General features: G+C 45.0%; 1 protein-coding gene across 1 annotated transcript in view; it reads right to left on the bottom strand.

The window, feature by feature from the left end:
* Positions 1-23,894, bottom strand: part of LOC122800291 (serine/threonine-protein kinase Nek2-like) — a 136,655-nt gene that overhangs the window by 54,442 nt on the left and 58,319 nt on the right. The window contains exon 2 of the mRNA XM_044069971.1: positions 22,990-23,207. Coding sequence (XP_043925906.1) covers positions 22,990-23,189 — 200 coding nt within the window. The 5' untranslated portion in view covers positions 23,190-23,207. The remainder of the gene's footprint in view (positions 1-22,989; positions 23,208-23,894) is intronic.

Genomic DNA, 23,894 nt, shown 5'->3' on the forward strand with positions numbered 1-23,894 from the left:
GCTAAACAGGGTGCTGGCACCAACTAGAAAATTTTCCATTTGCTAGGACAAGGATTTTCTAGTAGCTGGCTTACTTCCATTAGTACCTGCTGCACTTCCCCAATAAACAGGTGCCTAAAGGAAATAAAGACCCTATCAAGACAGGCAGTCACAGTTGATTGGGGTATGTCAAGAACCATGGATACCAAGCAAGTCTGAGAAAGCTTGCAAAACTTGCCATTTCCAAAGAAATGGCCACAACTGCCAGAGCAAAAAGGAAGTCACAATGATCTTGCGAATTCCTTCTGAATCTTAAGTACCCTAGATACTAGTGAAAAGGGTAGAAAAGCACACAGGAACATTCCTCTCCAAGGAGAAATGAGATCTTGGTAAAGGCTTCTGAACAGGAAGGGGAGACCTTAATGGAGATTTGCCATCTCCAAGTGATTTTCCTTCTGATGAACCTGAGCACTGGATTTGGAGTGCAACTTGGTACTTGGACCAAGTAAAACTTCACATGGGAGATTCTTGCCAGGGTTATCAGGCTAACCAGACATCATGAGACCCAAAACCCTGAGGTACAATGAAAAACCTTACAAATGCATCTATGATTATGAGCTTTTTTACCCTGTGGAAGAGTTCTGAACTGATGTGTCTAGCAGACATCTCAGAAAACCCTCTGTGAAGGAACCAAAGAATTTAATGTTCTCTTGCAATCCCAGCTTGTGCAACACCTCTCACCTATGATTTCTGACACTGAAACCCTGCAAAGAAAAACAAGTGGTCATATAAAAAGTGAATATCCTGCAGCCTACAATGAGCTAATTGGAACTGTATACTTTTGGTGCAGTGTAGTCCAAAAGGCAAGGTAGATGGCTGCTTAGCCGTTTAAAGCTTTGTCTGGATCACATCAGGTCTAGATCAATAGAGGTGTGATGAGCACCTTTTAAATCTAGCTTTACATCTTCCTCATTAAAGTTTAATAAAAGACTGTAAAGCAACAGTATTTTGAACTTGGGCAGCATAACCGATTTAGGAAACTGATCTTGAACAAGTCTCCAGACTTTTTTCTTTGGCACTACCACCTGGGAAGGAGAAACTGGTACCATCACTCCCTGGGAAAGTACAAAATGGACAGAAGTTAGAGTCTGGTCTAGTGGAGGAGTGATTACCCCCTGGACAAGAGGAATTTCCTCCCACTGCCATCTGTAACCTTTATGGTGCACCTTCAAATTATTTGAAACTACTGCCAAACAGAAAATGGGACAGTCAGACTTTCTGGAAGGGAAATGGGGCTGCCAGGTGGTGTTGGGGGCACAAGGCAAGTCATTCTGATCAGAATGGTCCTTGGTTTTTAACCCCCTTGCCATTTCTCCTTAAATATTAGTTTACCCACATAAAGGCTATTTTATTTAGTTTACCCAGAGAATACCTTAGAAAATATGGAAAAAGGTGGCTGAAAAAAAAAAAAAAAAAAAAAAAAAAAAAGCACAGTTGTGTAAAATCTTACCATAGATGTCCCTCTCTTCCATGTTGCAGTATTAGTGTGGGATTCTCCACCTCAGGTGACCTGAGCATCTGCTCCTACACAAAAGTAGAAGCCAGGTTGCTGTAGGTGTATGGGAGGTCACACGCAGGGCTACAAGCCAGGGGACCTTAAATGTGACGTCTGCACACAGACCTCAGAAAGTACAGTTGTGTACACTTCACATAAATGTAGATGTTGGAGTGTATTCACGGTTGCATTCATTACATTTGGGTTATCTGCTTGCAGGTAGCTCTCAGCCAGCTTGATGATCAGTCTTGGGTCCTGCGTTGGTTGCAGTCTCCTTCCATGATGTCAGGTAGTCAGGGGTATAAAGCATGCAGCAGACGCCATTACATCAGTTTCTTGCCCCAGATGTCAGGTGCCCCCATAATGGGAATCAATGGTATACCAGGTTACACCTCTAACAAAAAGCAAATACACCAGAAAGCTTATAGTAAACAAGAGGTATAGCCAATAGAAGCCAGGGAGCTGGGAGGGTAACCAGGACTGCAACAGTGAATACACCCACATCTACACTTAAATGGCAAGTGTACACAACTGTACTACATTGGTATTTCACTGATGCAGTCATTAAATTTTGGGGATGGCATAATGGTCAAGGTGTTTACCTTGGAAACACAAGGTGCAGGGTTTGATTATCATAGTGTAATTGGCTAGGCTTAAAATGACCCACAATAGCAGTTAGCCTGGTACTAATCTATGAACATATGACTAACAAGGGTCTGTAGAAATAAAAATAGATTCCCAAGGCTAAGGATGGGAGGAGGCAATTAGATAGCATTAGGACCAGCTATAAGGCCCTGCAAGACTGCACTGGCAAAACCAGCTCTGGATTTAGAAAAAAATGGCAAGTGGTAATGCTTGGTGAAGGTATGTACAGAACTCCAGGTAGCAGCTTCTGGGATGTCCCTGGTAGGATCACCGCTGAGAAAGGCTGTAGACTGTAGAAGTAGATGCAGCCCTGGTGGAATGTGATCTCATCTCCCCTGTGGGGTAGATTTTCCATGGTGCTTATAGCAGAAATTAATGCAATGGCCTATCCACTTAGAAATGGTTTGCTTTGAAATGGCCTTCCCCTCTGCCCCTGCAGCAAAGGCAACTAGTAGCGGTTCAGTTTTCCTGAGAGACTTCACCCTGTCTAAAATCCAAGTCGTCTGTGCACATCCAAAGAGTGCAGTATTCGTTCTCCTTTGTTCTATGGATAAGAAAAGGTTGGCAAATGAATGGAATGATTGAGGGCCACGCTGGATACTATCTTGGGCATAAAGGATTGGTCCTGAGGGACACCCAGTCTGCATGGAAGATGAAGGGCTCCACTGCCATGAGGGCCTGTAATTTAGACGCTTCTTGCTTAAGTGATGGCTAGAAGGAAGGCTGTTTACCAAGGAAGGAATTTTAACTCTGCAGTTGCAGCTTTCTCAAAAGGAGGGAGAGTGAGCTTTTCCAATACAAAGTTAAGGTCCCAGGCTGGAGTAGGGGCTCTCCTGGGTGGTCAAATTTTTGGCCCCTCTGAGGAATTGTTTTAGCAGGGGGTGAGAGAAGAGGGGAGGCTCAGTATTAGTGTGCTGAAATGGCCAAGGCATGAATTGAGAGAAGGAAAGGCCCTTGTGAAGCATCAAGTATTTAAGAACATGCAGTAAGCTGGGCCACTGATGTGCCTATCCCCAGAGTTCGGCTCCAGGAGCAGTATCTTTTCCACTTTTCAGCATAGGATTTTTTAGTACTAGACCTCCTTGCCTCCCGGATGACATCCAGCACTTGCTTACTGAGGGATGGTACTGGAGAGCTCAGGTAATTAATCAGGCTGCAAGGTTCAGGGTTTGAAGCTGGGGGTGCAGAATCTGGCCCTCCTGCTGGGACACCAGGGAAGGGGTCTGAGGCAGGTGCCATGGTTCCAGCAGTGACATACTGCGTAAGAGGGGGTACCATTGTTGGAATGGCCAGTCTAGTGCAATGAGCATTGTCCTTGGTTTGTCCTGTTTGATCTTTAGTAGAACTTAAGAGGAGAGGCAGAGGGGGAAGGCATAAACGGAGAGGCTTTCCCAGGTGAAGGGCAGGGCATCCACTTTCCAAGCTTGTCTGTGGAGAGTCCTTATGCAGAATTTGTCCAATTGGTAGCTAGGGATACTACCAGGTCCCATAGAAGCTGTAGTCTTGGCCTTCGACAGTGCTGTTTTAACCTGTGCAGCAGTCATACTGAGTGCCTGGCAGTCTACTAGTATTGTGATTGGTCCTTTGGGGGGGGGGGGGGTTAAGTTAGCACTGAATCTGTCTGCCAGTATATTTGCAGTATCTGTTGGCTCTGTATAGAAGGTACCATTGTGCAGTAGCTCAGAGCAAATCTGGGTATTGCCATGGAGATTCTTTACATAACTATAGAAGGCCTTATGGTTGTCTTTCAAGCTAGCTATGAAAACAGAATTGCAGATAGAGGATTTGATGAGACCTCAACCTTCTGTTGAAGCCAAGGGAGTTTTTCCAGTCTTGGGACTTCCTTATTCTGCATCAGTTTCCTCCTTATGTTGTAGAGTTTATGGCAGGGGACCACCAGACTGGGTGTGTTTTACAGCATCTTAGTTCTATTGGGTATGGTGAGATCCATGCATTTGTGTTCGTACAGTGCACTGGTGTATGATTTGGCAGTCATGCAACTATTCTCCATTTGCATGGGTGCTGTGAAGTCAGCTACCTCTGTTTTTAGGAGCCCAAAGTTATCATTTGAGAAGTTTTTCATGGTGGTTACCTTTGTTTTGGGGGGGGGGCTCCAAGGTGATTAGCTTGTGACCGGATCTAACCAGGGAGGAGTTTGTGGAGCAACAGTCGCCCAGGTTAATAACCAGGTCAAGGATGTTGCTACCTTGAGTACAGGTAAGAACGAGCTGGTGCAGGAAATTGGAATTCAGGAATTCCAGAAAGATTGGGCAAGTGTATTGGTACAAGAGTAGTTCTCAGTTAGAGTAGTTGAAGTCACCCAGTACGAGTGTTGGGTTGGACCCAAATATTCGAGGGTGTTTAGGAATGTGGAGTGTGAATCTTGGGACATGGAATGGAGGCAGTGTCCAGGCCTTTGAAGGCGGCTTTGAAGGATGCCAACTGCCCTGGTAGTGAGCTCTTATCCCCCGAATTAGGTTCTTACCATAGTAGGAGTAGCAGAAGTTGATAGTTTTTCTGATCCAGCAGGAAATGACCTGGTGACTGCCTTGCTCAGGGCTCTGGGGTGGAAGAGTACAAAAAGCTGGTTAGATTTTCTGATTGACTTAGTTGCCTGTGCACATCTAGGGAATGGAGTATCCTGTCAGTGGGAGATGGGAAAGTGGGCAGGTAAATGGACTGGGTCAGACAGTTCGTTGACTACCTTGGGCACAAGTTAGTGCACAGGGTCACCCTGTCCTTGTGGAAAAAGGTGTAGGGTGGACAGGCCACAAGAGCTTTTACCTGACACCCTCCTAAGAAAGGTAAGGGCCACCACTAAAACAGTTTTCCATGTGCACATTTGGAGTGTTGCAGCACTGAGTCCCAAGGCAGTGGGGCAGGTTTTCTTGGTCTGACGTGCAAGACCCCTTTCAGGAACAATTTATCTAGCCTAGATATAGAGGGGTCTAGGGGAAAGCAGGAAGAAATTGCAAATAGGTGAACTTTCACTGAAGAGTATAAAAGTCCAGCCTTGATAAGTTCACATGCAAGTTAGGTCCAGAGGAACATCTTGAAAGGCATCCCTATGCTTTGAGACAGCATTTGGAGAATCTTTCCCATTTTGAAATGTAATATTTTGGGTTTCCTGGCCTCCCTCAGAACTGAACACACATCCTTAGAGTAGTGGTGTCTGGAAGGAATTAAAGTTCACCCATGGTGTTAGGCATAACATCCTAAGGGGAGGATGAGTAAGTGTTCCCTTCTACTGTGCAAATAGGTTCACCTTGTGGGGTAACTTGTAGCAACTGCCCTTGGTGATATAAGGGGTAATCATTGCTGCCTTGCCAGAATGGAGTCACCAGCAAGATGTTTGGTTAGTCTTTCCGGATCTTCAGTAGGACTTTTAGAATGACAGGGAAGGGGGATGCTTATAGAAACCATCCCTTCCATGAAATGTTGAAGGCATCTACCCTCCAGGCTAATAGGGAGTGGTCCTTGGTGCAGAATTCTCTGTCGTCTGTTCTGGGGGGGCGCAAACAATCTACAAGGTGTGCCCACTGGTGGGCAATGTCTAGAAACTTTCCTTTTCAGCATACACTCGTGATGTAGAGAGGATGATCTGCAAAAAACTGCCTGTTGGTAGTCTTGGGATGGTATGTAGGTTGCCTGCAGAGAAGTTTTAGCTTCTGGAAGCTAGGTCTCAAATCTGTATTGCTATCCTGTTTAGGAGATGGGACTTGGTCCTTCCTGGTTTGCTGAGGTACCACATGACCAGTATTGTCTGAAAATTTGAAGGGGACCTGATTGCAGGATTGGGAGAAAAGCTTTCAGGGTCAAAAGGACTGCTGTCATCTCCCTTATTGATACTTTGTTTCCCCCGGAGAGTAGGGTGCCAGTTCTCCTGCACCTTCAGACCCTTCATGGTAGCCCCCCAGCCCAGGTCCGATGAGTCTTGTGTATGTGTTGAGCTGGTGTAAGGGGGTGGAGTGGAAAGTCTGGGTTCATTTGAACTTGTATCCACCACCTTAATTCTACCCTGTGGCAGGGTAAGAATGGGATCTGAAATTCTAGAGGATGGTTGTGTTGGGACCACACATTCTTCAAATACCACTGCAGTTCTCATATGTATCCTGGCTAAAGGTAACATAGGAATGGTGGCTGCCACAAGGCTTAGAACCCATAGGAATTGTCTTGCTTAATGTTGTACCTTGATCAGGTCCCAGAAGTGGGCAGCAAGTGAACTTTGCAGGATCTGAAACTCCTGATGCAGGCATTCCTTCCTCAGGACAGAGAAAGATCATCCTGCTGTGGGGTTAGGAATGACTAGGGGAGGTAGAGTGTCAACCCAAAGCCTTGTAGCAGGAAATTGTGAACTTCAAATGGTTTAGGGCGTCCTCTTTCTGCAAGAATGAGGATGTTGTCTAGGTAGGTGTAAATTTGAACACCTTAAAAAAGGTTCTGCAGATTGTTTTCCAAACAAAAGGTTGTGGTCAAGAGCAGCATCAAAAATTTTGGACCAAGTCCTCCGGCAAGGGTTGAAGACAAAGCCAAGAATATTTGTAGCACTGATGTAGAAGCAGCAGACCTTACACAGGCCTCTGCTGCATCATAACTACAGCTAACTGAATGTCTGACCACTTGAGAAATTAGGGACAGTTTTGAAGCTACTTGTCTGGTTAGGAGAGTCAAGCAGGGGAGTAGAGGCTTGAAATACTAAGTCCAGGGCATATTTTATCATACAAGTTGGCAGCACTGAAGGCTAGGGTGGAAGAGGTACAAGCCTTCTGGCCAGTAGGTAAAAAGGGATGAGGAGGGTATTAATCTAGACTGCTTGTCAGGGGATACAGCATTCACTGCCGGGTCTGCCAGTGGGGATTTCACCAGGAATTTCTGTTCATCAGGCACCTTGTAGAAACTGTCGGGTGGCTGTGAAACAGTTTTTTTGATGCTGAGGAAAATGCATAAAAAGATTAACGGGTATACCTGGTGGGATGGCAGATGGGCATATGGATTCATCAGGGGAATAGTATTCCAGTGGAGAGGCAATCTGTAATAAGTAATTGACTCATTGCATCCCACATGAGAAGTGGGGAGATGGGTTGAAGTAGCTGAGGCAAGCCTAAGGCTGAGAATAGGAATGGTGGCAGGTGAAGAGGCAAAGGGCCTAAGGGTATGAAGGCCTGCATTAAGGATAGAGTGAAGGAATGCCAGGCAATGCCTCAGAGGGAAATTCTTGCTTACCCGTTTCTTTTTCAGCATAGTAGCCCTGGGAGAAGGCCTAGTTTCAGGGGCCTTTGCTAGAACTGGGGCTTCGGGTTGATATGACAGTTTGATTCTGGCAAGGCCTGGTTCCACCTCGGCATTGGTAGAAAGACATATGAGCTACCTCTGTGCACATGCCAGCCATTACTTCAGAAGTGGCTTCCTTGAAGGGGAGTCAAAGTAGATTGCTCTAACAGACTCCCTCAATTCTTAAAAATAGGAAGCTGGCAGGGTGTCCAATAGAGGGACAGTAGTAGGCCATGACAACTTGGCCTTCCTGCACAGAGGCTCTGCCTGGGCAGCAGACAGAAGATCCATCCCAAGCACCAATTCCTTTAGCCTCTGGTTTTCTAAGCAAAGATTAAGGGCAGACAGACTGCTTCAGTGTCTTTAGGATGAATGACTGGCAAACTGGACAAGAGGTATGGTAGTGTTCCCAACCTAGGCAAAAAAAAAATGGTTGTGCAAGACTTAGTGGAATCAGACAACCACATTAGCATTTACCCTTAGACATCTGCTAAAAAGGAGGGGGGCAGCAAACCAAGCTCAAGCAATAGCAAAAAATGAAATCCCCAAATGGGGTATTTAGCTTTAGACATCTTGATAGAGAAACAATGCTATCGATCTGACATTTTACTGCAGCTGAAGAGTTCTGAGGTCTGTGCGTGCAGACGTCACATTTAAGGTCCCTCGTTTATGGCACTGTGCAACATCCCACACACCTACAGCAACCAGGCTTAAGCTGTTGTATAGGAGCAGATGTTTGGGTCATCTGAGGCAGAGAATCTCACTACAAACACTGCAACATGGGAATAGGACAGTCAGATTCCTTTTATCAAACTTACCACTTTCACATCTGGAAGTAAATCAGAGTCAATGAGAAGCTACTTGTACAAGAAAAAAAATTAAAAAGATTTTTCCTCAAGAAATCATCTCTCATACTTTTACAATCTGAACAAACCTTAACATGCGAGCAGGACCATTTGAAATTCAGAAAAACCAGAGCTGCTGAAGCCTACCCCCCAACTCTTAATACTCTTTCTTTCAAGGATGAGACTGGAACCAAGAGTTTAGCAGCAGTAGGATTAAAGCTATAGCTGCTGGGTCAGGTTTGAAACAGTGCATATAAAAGTTGAGACTGGGTAGCTTTGCCCATAGTCAGCCAGCTGACCATAAAAAGGCAGATGTCAAGAAAACCTGAGGCAGTAACATTCTCCAAAGCTCACAAAACTGGAGGAATAGATGAAGGTTCCAGGAGTTACATTGGTAATAGCTCATAGCATTGAGGTACCGAGAAACCCTTGTTCTACTGGAAATACTACTACTTCTTTCGGCTTTTCCCGGTTAGGGGTCGCCACAGCGGATCACCTTGTCCGCACATTGAACAGCAGTGGAGTTTTACAGTCGAGTTGCCAGCCTGGCGCCCAACCTTCCACAGAAGGCACACTCACACGCACACCTAGGGCCAAGTTAGAGTGTCCAATCCACCTGCAGCATGTCTTTGGGATGTGGGAGGAAACCCACGCGACCACAGGGAGGACATGCAGACTCCGCAGAGAAGGCACCCCAGCTGGGGATCGAACCGGAGAACCTCTTGCTGTGAGGCGGCAATGCTAACCACTGCACCACCGTGGCCGCCCTATTCTACTGGAAATACTAACATTCTGGAAATAGAAAGTATCCCCCCCCCCCCCCCCCCACAGGAGGCACCAGATACTGTGCTCTCCTCAAAAATCAAAGCAGAAAACTGCATCTGTCCCTTCATCTTCCTCTTTCAGAAGATTTAAAATCAGCAAGACATCCCTCTTCATCATAAAACTACCTTACAAGGAGGAACAGCCCAAACTAGACCCAGAGCCAGATCCAGTAAACTAGTACAAGGAAATTTGTAGGAGCAGATCCAGGTTTAGTTTTTTCTTTTTGAAAAAAAGAAAAAAAGTCAGTTGAGACAGCATCTCTCAGGGATAGGCACATTTTGACTAACAGTGAAGACTTTCTTGTACCTTCACCCAGGTGTGACAAGGGGGACTACCTAGCCCACTGAAGAAACATCAATAGCTGCAGAAGATATTGCTAACCCCCCCTCTCCCAATCCATAGTGGCTGCAGGTGCTAAACCTGAGGGATGCAGGGTAAGACAAGTGGTCTGAGGAGCCAGCGTTCGCAGCGGAGGCAAACTGCTAGGCTGCTGTGATGACAAAGGCAGTTTGCTTAACTGTGGCAGGAAAAATTACCTCAGTTTGCAAGCTCTCAGATTTCCTAACTGAAGTCAGAAGCCATGTCCAAGGTGCATCTCAACAGGGAAATGCAGGACAGCACATCACTCCATCAGGAGTCCAAAGGAGAAGGTGAGGTGGGATGCAAAAATGGATGAAGATAGCCATGTCTTACCATAACATTCCATCTGTCTAGGATGTTGTCCATCATCCATTCTTGGGACAGTCCCCAGCTACCTTAGATCCTGGGTGGTCCTATGGAAGGACATTCCTAGAACCACAGAGCCAAAGGAGGCTGTCCTCTGGAAACCATATCTAATTTATATGGAGCAATAAAGGTATGTGGAGTAGCCCATGTTGCAGCAGCACAAATTTTGGACATAAAAGCTTTAGAATGGAAAACAGCTGAAGTTGCCATATATCTGGTAGAATGAGCCTTCACCAGCACAGGATGTTAGATTTTTTTTGCATAAAAAGGAAATGCATTCTTCATCTAGAGAAAGAGTAACCTTAAAAATAGGTTTGCCCAACGTTGCACCTGCAAAGGATACAAATTGTTGTGACTGCCTGAATTTAGTTCTATTCCAGTAGAAACGTAGCTGCCAGTGCACAAGGTGTAAGCAGTATTCACCCTCCGAAAAAGGTGAGAAAAAATATCAGCAAGTTTATGGTTTGATAGATACTGACCTCAGAGATCACTTGAAAGGACAGGTCTGTCCTGAATGACACTGGAAAATTAAGGGGCCTCCAAATGTAAAGCCTGTATAATTTGGAGACTTGTCTTGCTGAGGTGACAGTTTTCCAATAAGGGAAACCAAGTCACAGGTTGCTGCAGGTTCAAAGGGAGGTAATGTAAGCAACTGCAAGAGAATAGTCAAGTCCCATGGTGGTAAGGGATCTTTGAAAGGGGGCTTTAAATGAAATGTGCTCTTTAAACCTTGCAAAGTCTGATATTAAGGGTTGATCACCCAAAACATGTATGAAAAATTAAGATTGCTGCTAAAAACCTTAATTGTGGAAACCAAAGCCTCTTTACCAAATAGTAGCCAAGAACTCAAACTTTCCATTGGAACCAAAAAAGGAGCCTGGCCATCCTCAAGTCCAGAAAGGTGGATAATTTATGAGATGCTAACAAAAAGTACAGTTTTGTACCTACCATAAATGTAGATGTTCGAAGATCCACATTGCTGCAGTCCTTACACTTGGGGTATACCGCTGTCCTCGGTCGGCCCGAATACCAAAGTATATGGCTGACGCCGGTCATGGCGCATTAAACTGACGTCAGGGTATAAATGCGCATGACCGACGTCATATCCTCAGTCTTTTCTTGCCCCAGATGTCAGAAGACCCTAAACAGGGTAAAATCAAAAAACCACCAAACACTAAACACCCCTGCACCAAAACTATGTACAACTTTTTACAAATATACTAGGGAACAAACCTATCCACACAACCACCCCTAAACACAGAGGGGAAGGAGGGAGGGTAAATTGGACTGCAGCAATGTGGATCTTCGAACATCTACATTTATGGTAGGTACAAAACTGTACTATGTTCTTCATCTCACATTGCTGCAGTCCTTACACTTGGGTAGATTCCCAAAGCAGAGGTAAGGGAGGATGGCAAATCATAGAGAAGCAGGAGCTGCCAAAATGCCCTGTAAAATAGCAGTGGCAAAACCAGCCCTAGATTTAGAGTAGAGTGGAAGGTGGTAATGCTTAGAGAAAGTATGTACTGAACTCCAAGTTGCTGCCTCCAAAATATCCTTAGTTGCCACCCCCCTTAGAAAGGCTGTAGAAGTGGCAGTAGCCCTAGTGGAATGAGGTCTAATCCCTGTTGGAATCTCCTTGCCATGATGGGAATAACAAAAAGCAATGCAAAACCCAATCCACTTGGAAATAGTTTGTTTTGACACAGGCTTGCCCTGAGAACACAAAGCAAAAGAAACAAACTGCTGAGACTGCCTGAAATCCTTAGTCCTGTTTAAGTAATAGCGTAACTGCCTGTGCACATCTAAAGTATGCAAAATCTTTTCCCCCTTATTTTGGGGGTCTGCATAAAAGGTAGGTAAATGAATAGTTTGGTTTAAAGACACACTTGAAACCACCTTAGGCATGAAGGAAGGATTAGTACGTAAAGATACCCTATCCTTATGGAAAATCAGGAAAGGCTCAACCGCCATAAGGGCCTGCAATTCAGAAACCCTTCTTGCAGAGGTAATGGCCAACAAAAAAGCAGTCTTCCATGACAAATATTTCAACTCAGCAGTAGCTGCAGGCTCAAAGGGTTGTAGAGTGAGTTTTTCCAACACATAATTGAGGTCCCAAGCAGGAGTAGGAGCTCTTTGGGGGTCTTATGTTCTTTGCCCCTCTAAGAAATTGCTTGAACAAAGGATGAGAAAACAATGGTGGATCACAGTCGTAGTGAGCTGAAATTGCTGCAGCATGAATCTTAATGGGAGAAGGACAAACCTTTGTCCAATAATTCAGTAAGATATAGAAGAGCCATAGTCAAATTAGGCTCAGAAACGTCCGCATCCTTTGTTGCACTCCAAAACACAAATCTCTTCCATTTGTCTGCATACACTTTCCTTGTACTAGGTCTTCTAGCTTCCATAATCACCTTCAAAACTTGAGGAAGTTGAGCCCTGCTATGGGTCAAAACAGGATATGCCATGCTGTGAGATGGAGAGTGAAGCTTGATATTGAGTAGATGACCGTCCTTTTGGGACAACAGGTGTGGAATCAAAGGCAAGGGCCAAGGTGGTTTCCTTACCAGACTTCTCAGTAATGGGTACCAGTGTTGTCGAGGCCAATCTGGAGCTATCAGGATCATTCTTGGTTTGTCCTGTCTGACCTTTAGAAGTACCTTTAGGAGGAGAGGAAGAGGCGGAAAGGCATACACATGAAGATTTTTCCAACTGAAAGAAAGAGCATCCACTTTCCAAGCTGCGTGATGAATCCTTTTTGTGCAAAACTTTGGCAGCTGGTGGTTTAGAGGAGAAGCGAACAGATCTATGTCTGGAGTTCCCCATGACACTGTCAATTGCTGAAATACATGAAGATCCAATTGCCACTCGTGGGGATCCATGATTTGCCTGCTTAACACATCTGCTAAGGAGTTCTGCACTCCCGGCAGAAACCTTGCCTGGAGATTTAGTTGCAAACTGAGAGCAGTGTCCCACAAAATCATTGCTTGTCTGCATAGAGGGTAAGAATGTGTTCCCCCTTGTTTGTTGATGTACCACATGACTGTTGTGTTGTCTGTTAGAATCAGCACCTGTCCTGGGAGAAGTAAATCCTTGAAGGCCATTAATGCAAACTGGACTGCCAACATCTCCTTCAAGTTGATATGTAGATGCTGCAGTCTGACAGGCCACTTGTCCTGTATCCACTTTCCATTGAGATGAGCTCCCCAAGCTTTGTCCGAGGCATCTGTTAGAATCTGACTCGCCTCTGGCCGGGTCACAGAAAGTCCCTTGTTTAGGTGACATTGCTGAGCCCACCACAAAAATTCCTTTTGGATGCAAGGTATTATTTGAATGACAGTGTCCAGATCCTGGCAGTGCTGTGTCCATAGATTTTTGAGATACCATTGTAGCTTCCTCATATGCAGTTTGGCATTGGGAAGCACCAGAATACAAGATGCCATGAACCCTAAGGCTTGAAGGACTGTCCTTGCAGTCAGCCCGGACTGATGTGATAGTTGTTGGAAGTAAAGGGAAAGATTCTTTTGTTTGTCCGGGGTCAAAAAAGCCATCTGGGTTGCTGTATTCAGTCTCACACCCAGAAAGCACATGTCTTGAGAGGGTACTAGACTGGACTTTGTTTTGTTCACAGAATACCCCAGGCATCTTAGCACTGCTATCACATATTTCAAATGCTGAAGAAGCTCGTCCTTCCCTTGAGCCAGAATCAGGCAATCGTCCAAATAAGGGTAGATCTGTATTCCTCTCAATCTGAAGAAAGCTATCACTGGAGCCAGAACTTTTGTGAATACTCTGGGCGCAGTAGATAAGCCAAAGGGCAATGCAGAGAACTGATAATGAGAATTTCCAGCTCAGCATGAATACTTCCTGCAACTTAGTGTGATAGGAACATGAAGATAAGCCTCCTTGAGATCCAAAGTTACCATCCAGTGGTCCTTGCCCAGTAGAGGTAAAAGCTGTTGTAATGTCAGCATCTTGAACTTGGGTATGTCCAGAAAGGTGTTGAGGATAGATAAATCCAAAATTGGTCTCCACGTGTTCCCCTTTTTTGGCACTAGGAATAGGCGAGAATAAAATCCTAGGCCCCTTTCTGTCATAGGCACCGGTTGTATGGCCCCTATCTGGAGTAACAGAGAAATTTGTCTGTAAGCTTCTAGTCTGTGTTGAGGAGGAATGTCTGGCATGCCTTTGAAAGGGGGCAGGGTATGGAAATAAAACCTGTAACCGTGGTGAATGATGTCCAAAACCCATCTGTCTTGGGTAATTAAACTCCAGTTTTCCTTGAAAAGTGCCAGTCTTCCTCCCAAAGGTGCTGCCAGACGGGAAGGTTCTGGCAGTTGAAAAGGTAGGTCATTGGGTTTGTCTCTGAAGGGCTGACCCCTGCCCTCACCGGAAGACTGTGCAGGTGAACCCCCTATTCCAGATCTAAAAGAGCCCTGAGCTCTGCCCCTACCACGCCTAGACCTACCCCTAGACTGGGAATCATAAGAAGGATATGTCCACCCCTTGGTTGGCCAACTTCTACTAAACTTTGGAGGCTGAACCTGTAAAAAATCTTTAACAGTGTGCATAGACTTAGCTTTGTCTTCCATTTTCTTTAAAACTGCTTCAACAGGAGAACCAAACAACACATCCGATTGCAAAGGAGCATCCAAGATCCTTGCTTTAACATGCTCAGCTAAATTCTGATCCCTTAGCCAGGCGTGCCTGCGTATCACAGAACCAGTGGCAGCCACCCTCGAAGAGGCCTGCACAGCATCAAAACCACATTGCAAGGAATGCTTTCCCACCTGTTCAGAAACATGCACTAAATCTTGTAACTCCTTACATTCAATACCTTCTGCCAGAGCATCTACCTTAGACTTTAGTTGTGAAAGAAGATAGTTTTGATATCTCAGCATGTGGAATTGGCAATTCAAAGCCCTCATGGCTAGAGTGGAAGTATAAACTTTCTTTCCCCATCTGTCCAAGGCCCTAGCCTCTTTATCCGGAGGGACCGGGTTTTTAACAGAAGCCTTAACCCCCTTAGGTCCCTGTGAAACAATCTCTGGGTCCGCCCTAGGGCTCTTGAAAAGGTACTTATGAGCTTCAGGCACCCTATAATACCTGTCTGGCTTAACAGGAGCGGGAGGCAAAGAATCAGGATTAAGAGAGGCCTCTGTAAAAACATCTTCCACCACAGTAAGAACAGGAGGTATAGCTAAAGGCCTATGCTGGGGTAAAAACAAAAATTCCCTAAGCCTTTTCCTAGAATCAGAGAAATCCTGACCTTCCCATTTAAAATGCTCCCTCATGGAATGCAAAGTCTCTGAGAATGAAAAATCCTCAGGAGGAGAAGCAGAAGGAGTAGAGTCATCCACCTCAGAATCAGAATATGGGGAAAACTCCTGCACATCTTCAGCCGAAGACTCGGAAGCATCAGAATCCTGTTCCAAAACTCCAATTTCAGGTTCCCCCCTAGGCCTCTTCTGGAAGGGGCATAGAACCCCTAATCATAGTAATTAAATCTTCTGCCATCCTAAGCATATGTCTCTTGTGTACAGGGCCTGAAGTACTGGGAGTGCCAGCTAAACCTGGCCTGCCTCTGGGAGAAGCCTTGGGAACAGTAGGGGAAGGCCTAACTACCCTAGGCAGAGAGGGGAGGACAGTTACCTGAGAGGCCCCTTCGGCCTGGCCTACCTCCTGAGGACACATCCTGCAATAGTAAAGTCTCTCCCTGGGACTGTAAAGAAATTTGTCTGTACCTCCGGCTCTACCGAACCTTCTAAAGAACCGTCAGGAACGGACGGTTCTTCTAACCTAGGCCTAGTCCCTTTGTCCTTGCGCTTTTTCGAAGCGGGCGTCGGAGCATCCGACGGCATTTTGTAGTTGCACCGCTTCCCGAAGACTAATCTGGCACAATCTAATCTTCTCTTAATTGTACGTTTGTTAAACCTAGCACAAGAGGGACACCCAACAACGTCGTGCTCAGGCCCTAAACAAGGTATACACAAGTTATGGTAATCCCTATGTGGTATCTGCTTCCCACAAGAAATACAGTTATTTACTTTTTCTGACATCCGGTAAAATACTGAGGCAAGAAAAAACCAAAATATTCCCCAACGGGGTACTTAGCCAACTTTGATTCGGTCTGAAACTCCTATTTCGGAAAATCTCAGGACGCCAACCTGCACTTAGCGTTGCTTCTGCATCGGACCACGCGGCAAAAAAGACTGAGGATATGACGTCGGTCATGCGCATTTATACCCTGACGTCCTGGCGTCAGTTTAATGCGCCATGACCGGCGTCAGCCATATACTTTGGTATTCGGGCCGACCGAGGACAGCGGTATACCCCAAGTGTAAGGACTGCAGCAATGTGAGATTAAGAACATTGTGTTGTACAGAAGATGGAAGATAATTGTGCCTGGCGACTAAATTAGAGAAACCAAGCAGTCAGCTTGAGTTTGTAGACTTGGATGGATCAGCCCATGGGGGTGAGAGATCTGATCTGCGTCCAGAATCCATGGGGGACTGAGTAGACAAGGCCATAGGAAGAGAAACCATATTTGTTGAAGCCAGTAAGGTGCAATGAGGACTACTTTGCTCATCAACAGAACCGTTTTGGAGGAATGGAGGAAAGGCATAAAGGAGCCCCGGGAGCCAAACTGATGACTAGTCTCTCTCAGGGACACCCCCTGAGGGGGAATTGGGGCAAAGTAGCTTCTCCACTTGTTCAGGGAAAAAACAAGGTCACAAAGACTGGTGCCAGCAAAGAAAAATCTTCGCCACTCTGATTTAAAAGACTACTAGTGAGGCATGAGAACACATCTGCTCAGTTTGTCTGCTATCACATTGGAACTCCCCAGGATGTGTACTGCTATCAGAAAGCAGTTGTAAGTTCTAGTCCATTGCCACACTCAAAGGGCTTCTTGACAGTGGGTAGGACTTTATTCCCCCTTGTTTATTGATGTACCAGACTATGGACATGTGATTAAATAGCCATCGTTCCTTGAGGTAAGGCAGAATGAAGCTTTTGCAACACTAGCACTGCCCTCATCTCCAGAACATTTATATGCAGGTTGGCCTCTGAGGGGGGGGGGGGGAGACCAAGTGCCTTGGACAGTCTTCCCTAGAAAAAATTCCTCCCACTTCATCTGGGAAGCACCTGTGGTCACTACAGCCTTGGGTTGAGGGTGAACAAAGGGGATGCCTAGAATCTTTGATAGTTCCACCAGGATATAGTTTTTGCATCGACTGGATACAAAACCTAGATTTATGGAGTGGGTTTGAATAGACCATTGGTTTGCAAGCATCCATTGAAGTCCCATGTAAAACCTTGCCAGTGGGACTAGAGAGTGTGACCGCTGGAGCCATGGAGCCCAGTGCTTTCAGAACTTGCTGAGCTATCTAGTATCTTGTTTGAACGAAGGGGCTGAACCTGCGACTGAGTTTTCTGCAACCTCTGGTGGGGTAGTGATGCCACACAAGATGGTACTGATAAGAGTTCCAATTAATTCCATATGCTGAGTAGGAGTTAACTGAGACTGTGCAAGGCTTACTGTTATGCCCAACTAAGACGGAGGAAGCTAGAGACCCAGTGGTAGTGGTGAGGAGCCAGTCATCCCGGTGAGGAGCCAGTCATCCCGGTATGGAAACTGAATCTGTGCAGCCTTGGATGTGCTGCAACTGCTGCCATACATTGTGAACACTCTGGGGGCTGTGGTGAGACCAAAGGGCAGTACACTGAATTGGTAGCAACTGGCTACCAGCCAGAAACAGAGAAACTTACAAGTGTTTGTCCATCTATGTGGTAATACACATCTTGAAACCTGACAGAGAACATCCAATAGTTTTCCTCCAAGAATGGAAGTATGGATTGAACCATGACCATCTGGAATTTTGATGGAACATATTTGTTCAGAATGCAAAGATACAAAATTTGTCTCCAGTCCCACCGACTGCTTTGGCATTAAGAATCTTGAGCAATATCCAGATCCCAGTTGGTCTGGTGGGACTTCTTGGACAACTCTAGCAGCTTTTGGATTTCTAATGCCGCTTGAACTCTGGACTGGCTGGAACACTGGGGAGTTTTGCTCATGTTTGCGGTTTAAGGGTGAAGGGGATAGAATAACCTCTGGAAATAATCCTTAGCACCCAGATATCAGTTCTCACCAGGCGGTCGGATGCAAAGAATCTTCCACAGACTGCCTCCAGAGGCAAGCAGTTGGGTCTTTTCAGGAGGGTGGGTAGGGTTGACCAGAGACTCCCTAGAACCCTGGTTATCCGGACTAACCCCGCTCCTGGGATGGTGTCCTTCATTGCAACTCACCCTCTGCCCCGTGGGGAGTCTATACTATGCGTCATGGAAAGGCTTCTGGGACGACTAACCACATCTTTCCACTCCTTTGATTTCTAGAGTCGGACTGTTGAGGAATGGAAAAAAAATGTACACCACAGTTGACAGTTTTTCCATCTTGCTCACATCTGGATAGATTTTCACTTTGGGCCCAAACAATGAAGATCCAAAGGGAGTATTGACCAAGACGAACGGTTCTGCAACTCACAGGTGTAACCAAGCATATCATTTAATTGCAATATCTGAATCTACTGATCTGATTGTCCCCTCAGCAGCATGTACCATAAAACTTATGGAAATGTTCAAATGACTCCATGGTAGCCAACCACAAGGCCACTTTCTTGGACCCCTTCAGCCACTGCTCCTAGCAGGATGTCTGACAGTTCCTTGACCAGATCCTCCAAGTCTAATAAAATGTGCCAAAAAGTTAAAGGACCTGATGGATGTAGATAATGCACAGACCCACTTAACAAATCTGTCCATTGCCCTGAACTCCCAAGTTAGGGGGATGAACAGTAGTATTTTCTTCAGCTGGTTTTCTTGGTGGTGGCTACCACCACCATGGCATCAACTACCAAGCCCTTTGCCCAATGTGAATGGCCCTTGGGTGCTGAAAGTATCTAGTTAGGTCTCTGGGGAATGGGCTGGTCAGGAGCCTTCCAAGCCCACGGAGCAATTTAATGACATCAGCAGGCAGGGTCACCCAGGAGGTAGACTGGTGACCTCCAAAGGCCTGCAAGTATACAGATTCCCAGAGGAAGGGTTTTCCAACTACCAATCACCCCTCTATTTTAGGATCTCTAGGTCTCCAAAGGAGAAGTTTTCCAAGGGTGACTGGGAGGAACACTCCCCGCCATAAAAATCAGTGTCCTCCGATTTTTCAGGAGAATAAAAGTTCCTACACAATCTCTTCCGAGGTGGATTGTCAGTGGGGGCATCGGAGGAGGTCTCTGAAGAGGGGAGACCTTTAACAGGTAGGTCTTGTAATGTCGGAGCTTGCTTTGTGGGGGTAGAGGTGGATAGCAGATATGAAGTTGGGGTCAAGGGTTGAGGCTCCAGCACACAGAAGCCACCTGGGAGGAGGCAGTGGCCAAGGCTCTTTCCACAACTTTAAAGGCAGGACCTTCCCAAAGGATGGAAGCCCAGAACAGAAACTCTGAACTGGGGTCACACCCTGCCCAGAGAGCCCCACCTTGAGAAGCCAGAACACAGGATGGCAAGGCTGACTCCATAGAAAAAACTGGAGCAGACCAACCTCTCAGGCCCAACAGACAGTTCTAGGACCCCAACAGTCCCAAAGGCAGCAAGTGTCAGAACCATACCTGGCACCAAATACAAAAGGTTAGTCGAAGCAGAGGTTACTAGCAGACTGTTTTAAAGCCTTGCAAGATAGTCTGGGAAGAGGTCATAGAAAGACTGCCTGCACCAGAAGGGAGAGGGGGGTTGAAAAGACCCCTGGCTGTCAGAATCTGATCCATTAACCTAACAAAGTTCCAAGAGGCTCCTGGTGGAGCAAATCAGAAAATGCAGAAGGGGACTCTGGTCTTTCCAGAACGGTGCTAGGGAGTTCCTCCCCCAAAAATTCAGATCAATGGAAGGGGAACAGGTAGTCCTGACACAATTGGTGCCAATGTTATCCGAACCATAGACAATGCAGGATGTGGTATAAGCCATAATCTGTGCAGGACTCTATCAAAGGCACCAGTAAGGTTGGTCTGCAGGGAGATGTTTGCACTTCGCAGGTAGTTTTGCTACCAGAGGCTGGAGGAGACTGTTTGGTCTTTGACTAGGCTTCTTCAAAAGGGGCCTTAAGAAGCCCTTTGAGAATGAGTATTTATGTTCTACCAGGGCGCTGACTAAAACCTTTGCAGATTGTGCAGACCATAACTGTCAGTTCAGCATTTTCCTGTCGCACTCATGGTTTAAAACCTGAAGTTTCTGGTTTATCTGCCAACATCCTGAATAAAAATGAGGCTAGGCAGAAGAAAAAGAGAAGGAAAGAAAAAAATTTAAATCACACCATGGGAAACTACCAGCAATGTTAGATGGTGTTTATCCTTACAGTTAGGTAATCTCTCCAGCAGACAAGACCAGGAAAAAGGTTTCAGAAGTTGAAGATAAAGGAATATTTTACTTAGCTGCGAGAGGAACTGGTTGACGTGTCTTAGCAGTACAAGCAGTAAATGAGATCTGGAGACAATGTAGACGGGGGCATCATGAGTAGACCAGTAACTTGAAAATTTTGGCTGGCGCAAGCTATATAATGGCTAGATCAGTTCCAAGGATCGGAACCATACACAAGAGTAAAGAATGGATGAAAACTGACAAAAGGTTTTCTACTTTTAAAATGAAAGGTGTGCTCCCATTTAAAAAGTACAGTTAAGTGTCATGATAGTATTAAAACAAGCTTTGCCAGGAAAGTACACAAGTAATTTAAAAATGTGGAAGGTCTTCCCCCAAAAGTAACATCTCTGCCCAGCAAACAGCACAAGCAGGCCAACCCTTGAAAGCCTACAGAGGCATGCTCTTGTGTAGAAGGCCAAGCCTCTGAAAGGCTTTGTTTTCAAACCTGTGTTTTTAGGCAGCGCAGCTTAGCTGCCAAACTGGAGAGCATGGAAGGTGCACTGAAGCTTTGGAAGCCAGCTATTACAACTTTGGCAGGATATAACCCATATAGCTTAGGCAACTGTGCCAGTGACCAATATAATGAACAGTGCTAGTGAATAAGGCATCGGGGACACACTGTTCTGTACAGGTAAGAGGTACGGTGGTGTCATCCATTTAACTGCTTGGATTGTGGGGGGACTGAATGGGGAGAGGGTGACAATGGAATGCACTGGATACCAATGGCAATTACCATAAAAGCAGCAGAAAAACACTAGTTACAGCTTGCAGTAATCACAGGATTCAAAAAGACATGCAAATTAGGTACTCAATGCAGCTTCTCTGAACTGCTGGGTTCCATAATAATGTAAAAAGGCCCTTTTGTCACAAGTTACAATACTCACAGGGGGGCCAGTTTCTGAATCCTAGCTGTAGTGTGCTGCTCAGCAAGATGTACTTCTAATACTGGCCCACTTACTTGCAAGAGAACTTGTAAAGATTTCAAGAAAGGCCTAGGCCCTCAGAAAAAAACTGGGAGAAGGATCAAACAAAATCTCAAGTCAAACACTTGGGCAACAAAAATGCCTAAAAAATATTAAAGCGATTTAAATATTCAGAAGACTGGAGTAATTTTCACTCTCACTTAGTCAGGAAAAACTAGACAAAGGTGGTAAACAGTGCACTGCAGAATATTGGCACAGTTGGCAGCCTGGCAGAGTTTTGCCTACAACAGGAAATACCTGCACACAGCCTATTCGTTACTAATTTGCGAAAAAAAGCAATAGCCCTCCATAACTCCGTCAGAGTTCAATGACCCAGTGAATAGCCAAGGAGTTTACTATGCAGGTATGGAACAAAGTAGATAGCCAAGCCCCCCCCCATCCAAGCTTTAGCCATCAGACAAGGACAGAGGGACAGTTTAGTCAGCAGATGTACCATATTTGGTCACTGGAAGAAAACCCATATAAACACATTTGTAAAGATTCTCTTAAGGGTGTCTTCTGTGAGGAATCAAGCTGGAGAACTTCTTGCTGTGAGGCAATGCTACTCAGTGCCACCAGTAAGTAATAAATGATAAAAATATCATACAGACTCAACATAGGAGTTGAAAAAGGCCAAAATAATTCTCATAATGGCAGAAAAGTGGATCGCAAAGCAAAGTGACATCTTCACTAAAGACCTGAAGATGGCACAGGTTATGCTCCATTACTGTCAGACTTCATTTCTTGTGGAGGTTTCCTGCTCTACAGATCTAGTCTGAAGACTTGGCACAAAGCAAGGCACAGGAAAACACAACCACTTCAATGAAATTAATTCACAAGTAGCTTCTGCAAATCTGTGGTATTCTACAACAAAAATGTCCACACCTCATTTACTTCACTGTGTTAAAATACTTAACGTGGAGTGGATTTCACAAACTGTTAATCTCACCCACACAACACCTACTAAAATAAGCCACATAGGCTGCTCCCCTTGCAAATTAATGAGTTAAGAATTATTAATTCCTGCAGAGCTACAAGATTTTATCCAGTATCTTGGTATTGTGAGCCAATAGCTGAAGTTGTTCTATAGCCAAGAAATAATGTTTCAACATTAAGAATCTTGAAAATTTGGTTTACAGTATGATGGAAGGGATTTGGAGGAGAGTTACAATCATGAAAAATAATTTTAGGGTATGTGCTACTCTCCAGCTATCCCAGGGACGGAGGGCAGCCCAAGGACTTCCCTTATGAGCCTTTACCACATGTATTTAATATAGAATCCCAGACAGCCCAGTTAGGCAAAGAATGCAAGTCGCTGCCAAATAAAATCCTTCAGCAGCAGGACAACGTCAGCATAATGTCAAAGTGACTGAAGATAAATTGTTCTGGGTTTTCTTGAATCCACATGCTTTTAATCTTTCATATTTACTGGTTTAAATGCTTATACTGAAATATACATTTTCTTTTTCTAACCCAACATTACAGTACCTTGTCTAAACACAATCCTAACGGCCCAAACATGCACTGGAACAATAAGACAATCCATACTCCTTGCTTACACAAAGCTCAACTTTAATTAGGGCATTCCAGTTGATAATGGCCAAAGCACAACTAGTGTCAAAATATTTCAGTTGAAAATTTAGTCTACTCACCAGAATCTGAAATTCTACAAAACAAAGCCTAGCTTTTCATAACGACAAATTTATAGGACAGCACTTACTTATCTTTAACGCATTTTGAAATTAGCTTTGCCAAGTCTCCACCTTCACAATATTCCATCACAATGTACAAAGTTGTATTTGTCCGATCAATAATGCGATCATAGTAACGAACAATATTCGGATGCCTGAGTTCACGAAGCAAGTTCACTTCTGAAACCAGCATTTGCTTCTGCACTTCTGACATGGTACCATAGGCCATTTCCTTCCAGACTAGGATCTAAGAGGAGAAAAAAATTACACATTAATACAGCAGCACAGACTACTAAAGCACCCTCAATACAGTTAGAACTGCTCTACAGAGACGGGCAGAATGTACAAACAGCTCAGTGCCCCCTAACAGTGTCAGAGCAACCTCCCCTTTGGTTCACCCTAGATGCAACGTTGGTTTCTGGTGTGAAGCTGACAAACTGCAAGCATATTAGCAGCTTAGGGTCACAATGGGCAAATGGCCTTGTGCCCTTAATTCAGGGCACTGCAGAATTTCTTAAATTTGATGTAATTACAGAAACATTTGAAGGTGGTTGCTGATTTTGTGTTCCATTATGATCTATATGTTAATTTGATTACAGGCCTCTACTCTATCATATAGCTTATGATGTGTTCCACAAACATTAGACATTCATATTTAGTGCTGAATACAACAGCTTTGGATCATACCATTTCATAGACTGAACTGTTTTTCTTTGCTAACAGTGACCTCTCAGGGAAGAGCAGAGGAGGAAGTTAAACTGACTGCAGGAAATTTGCCCAGGTTACCAGGAAAGCACAGTTGTGTACACTTACAATAAATGTAGATAGTGTATTCACTATAGTAATCCTGATGTGGGATTTCTTGCTGTGGAAGCCCTTGGCCAGCTGAAGTACCAGAGTAAAAAATCTCCCTTCAAGACCGGCAGACAACCCA

Source organism: Protopterus annectens, chromosome 1.part0, assembly GCF_019279795.1.
Source record: "Protopterus annectens isolate FY-2018-M chromosome 1.part0, PAN1.0, whole genome shotgun sequence".
Taxonomy (NCBI): Eukaryota; Metazoa; Chordata; order Ceratodontiformes; family Protopteridae; genus Protopterus; species Protopterus annectens.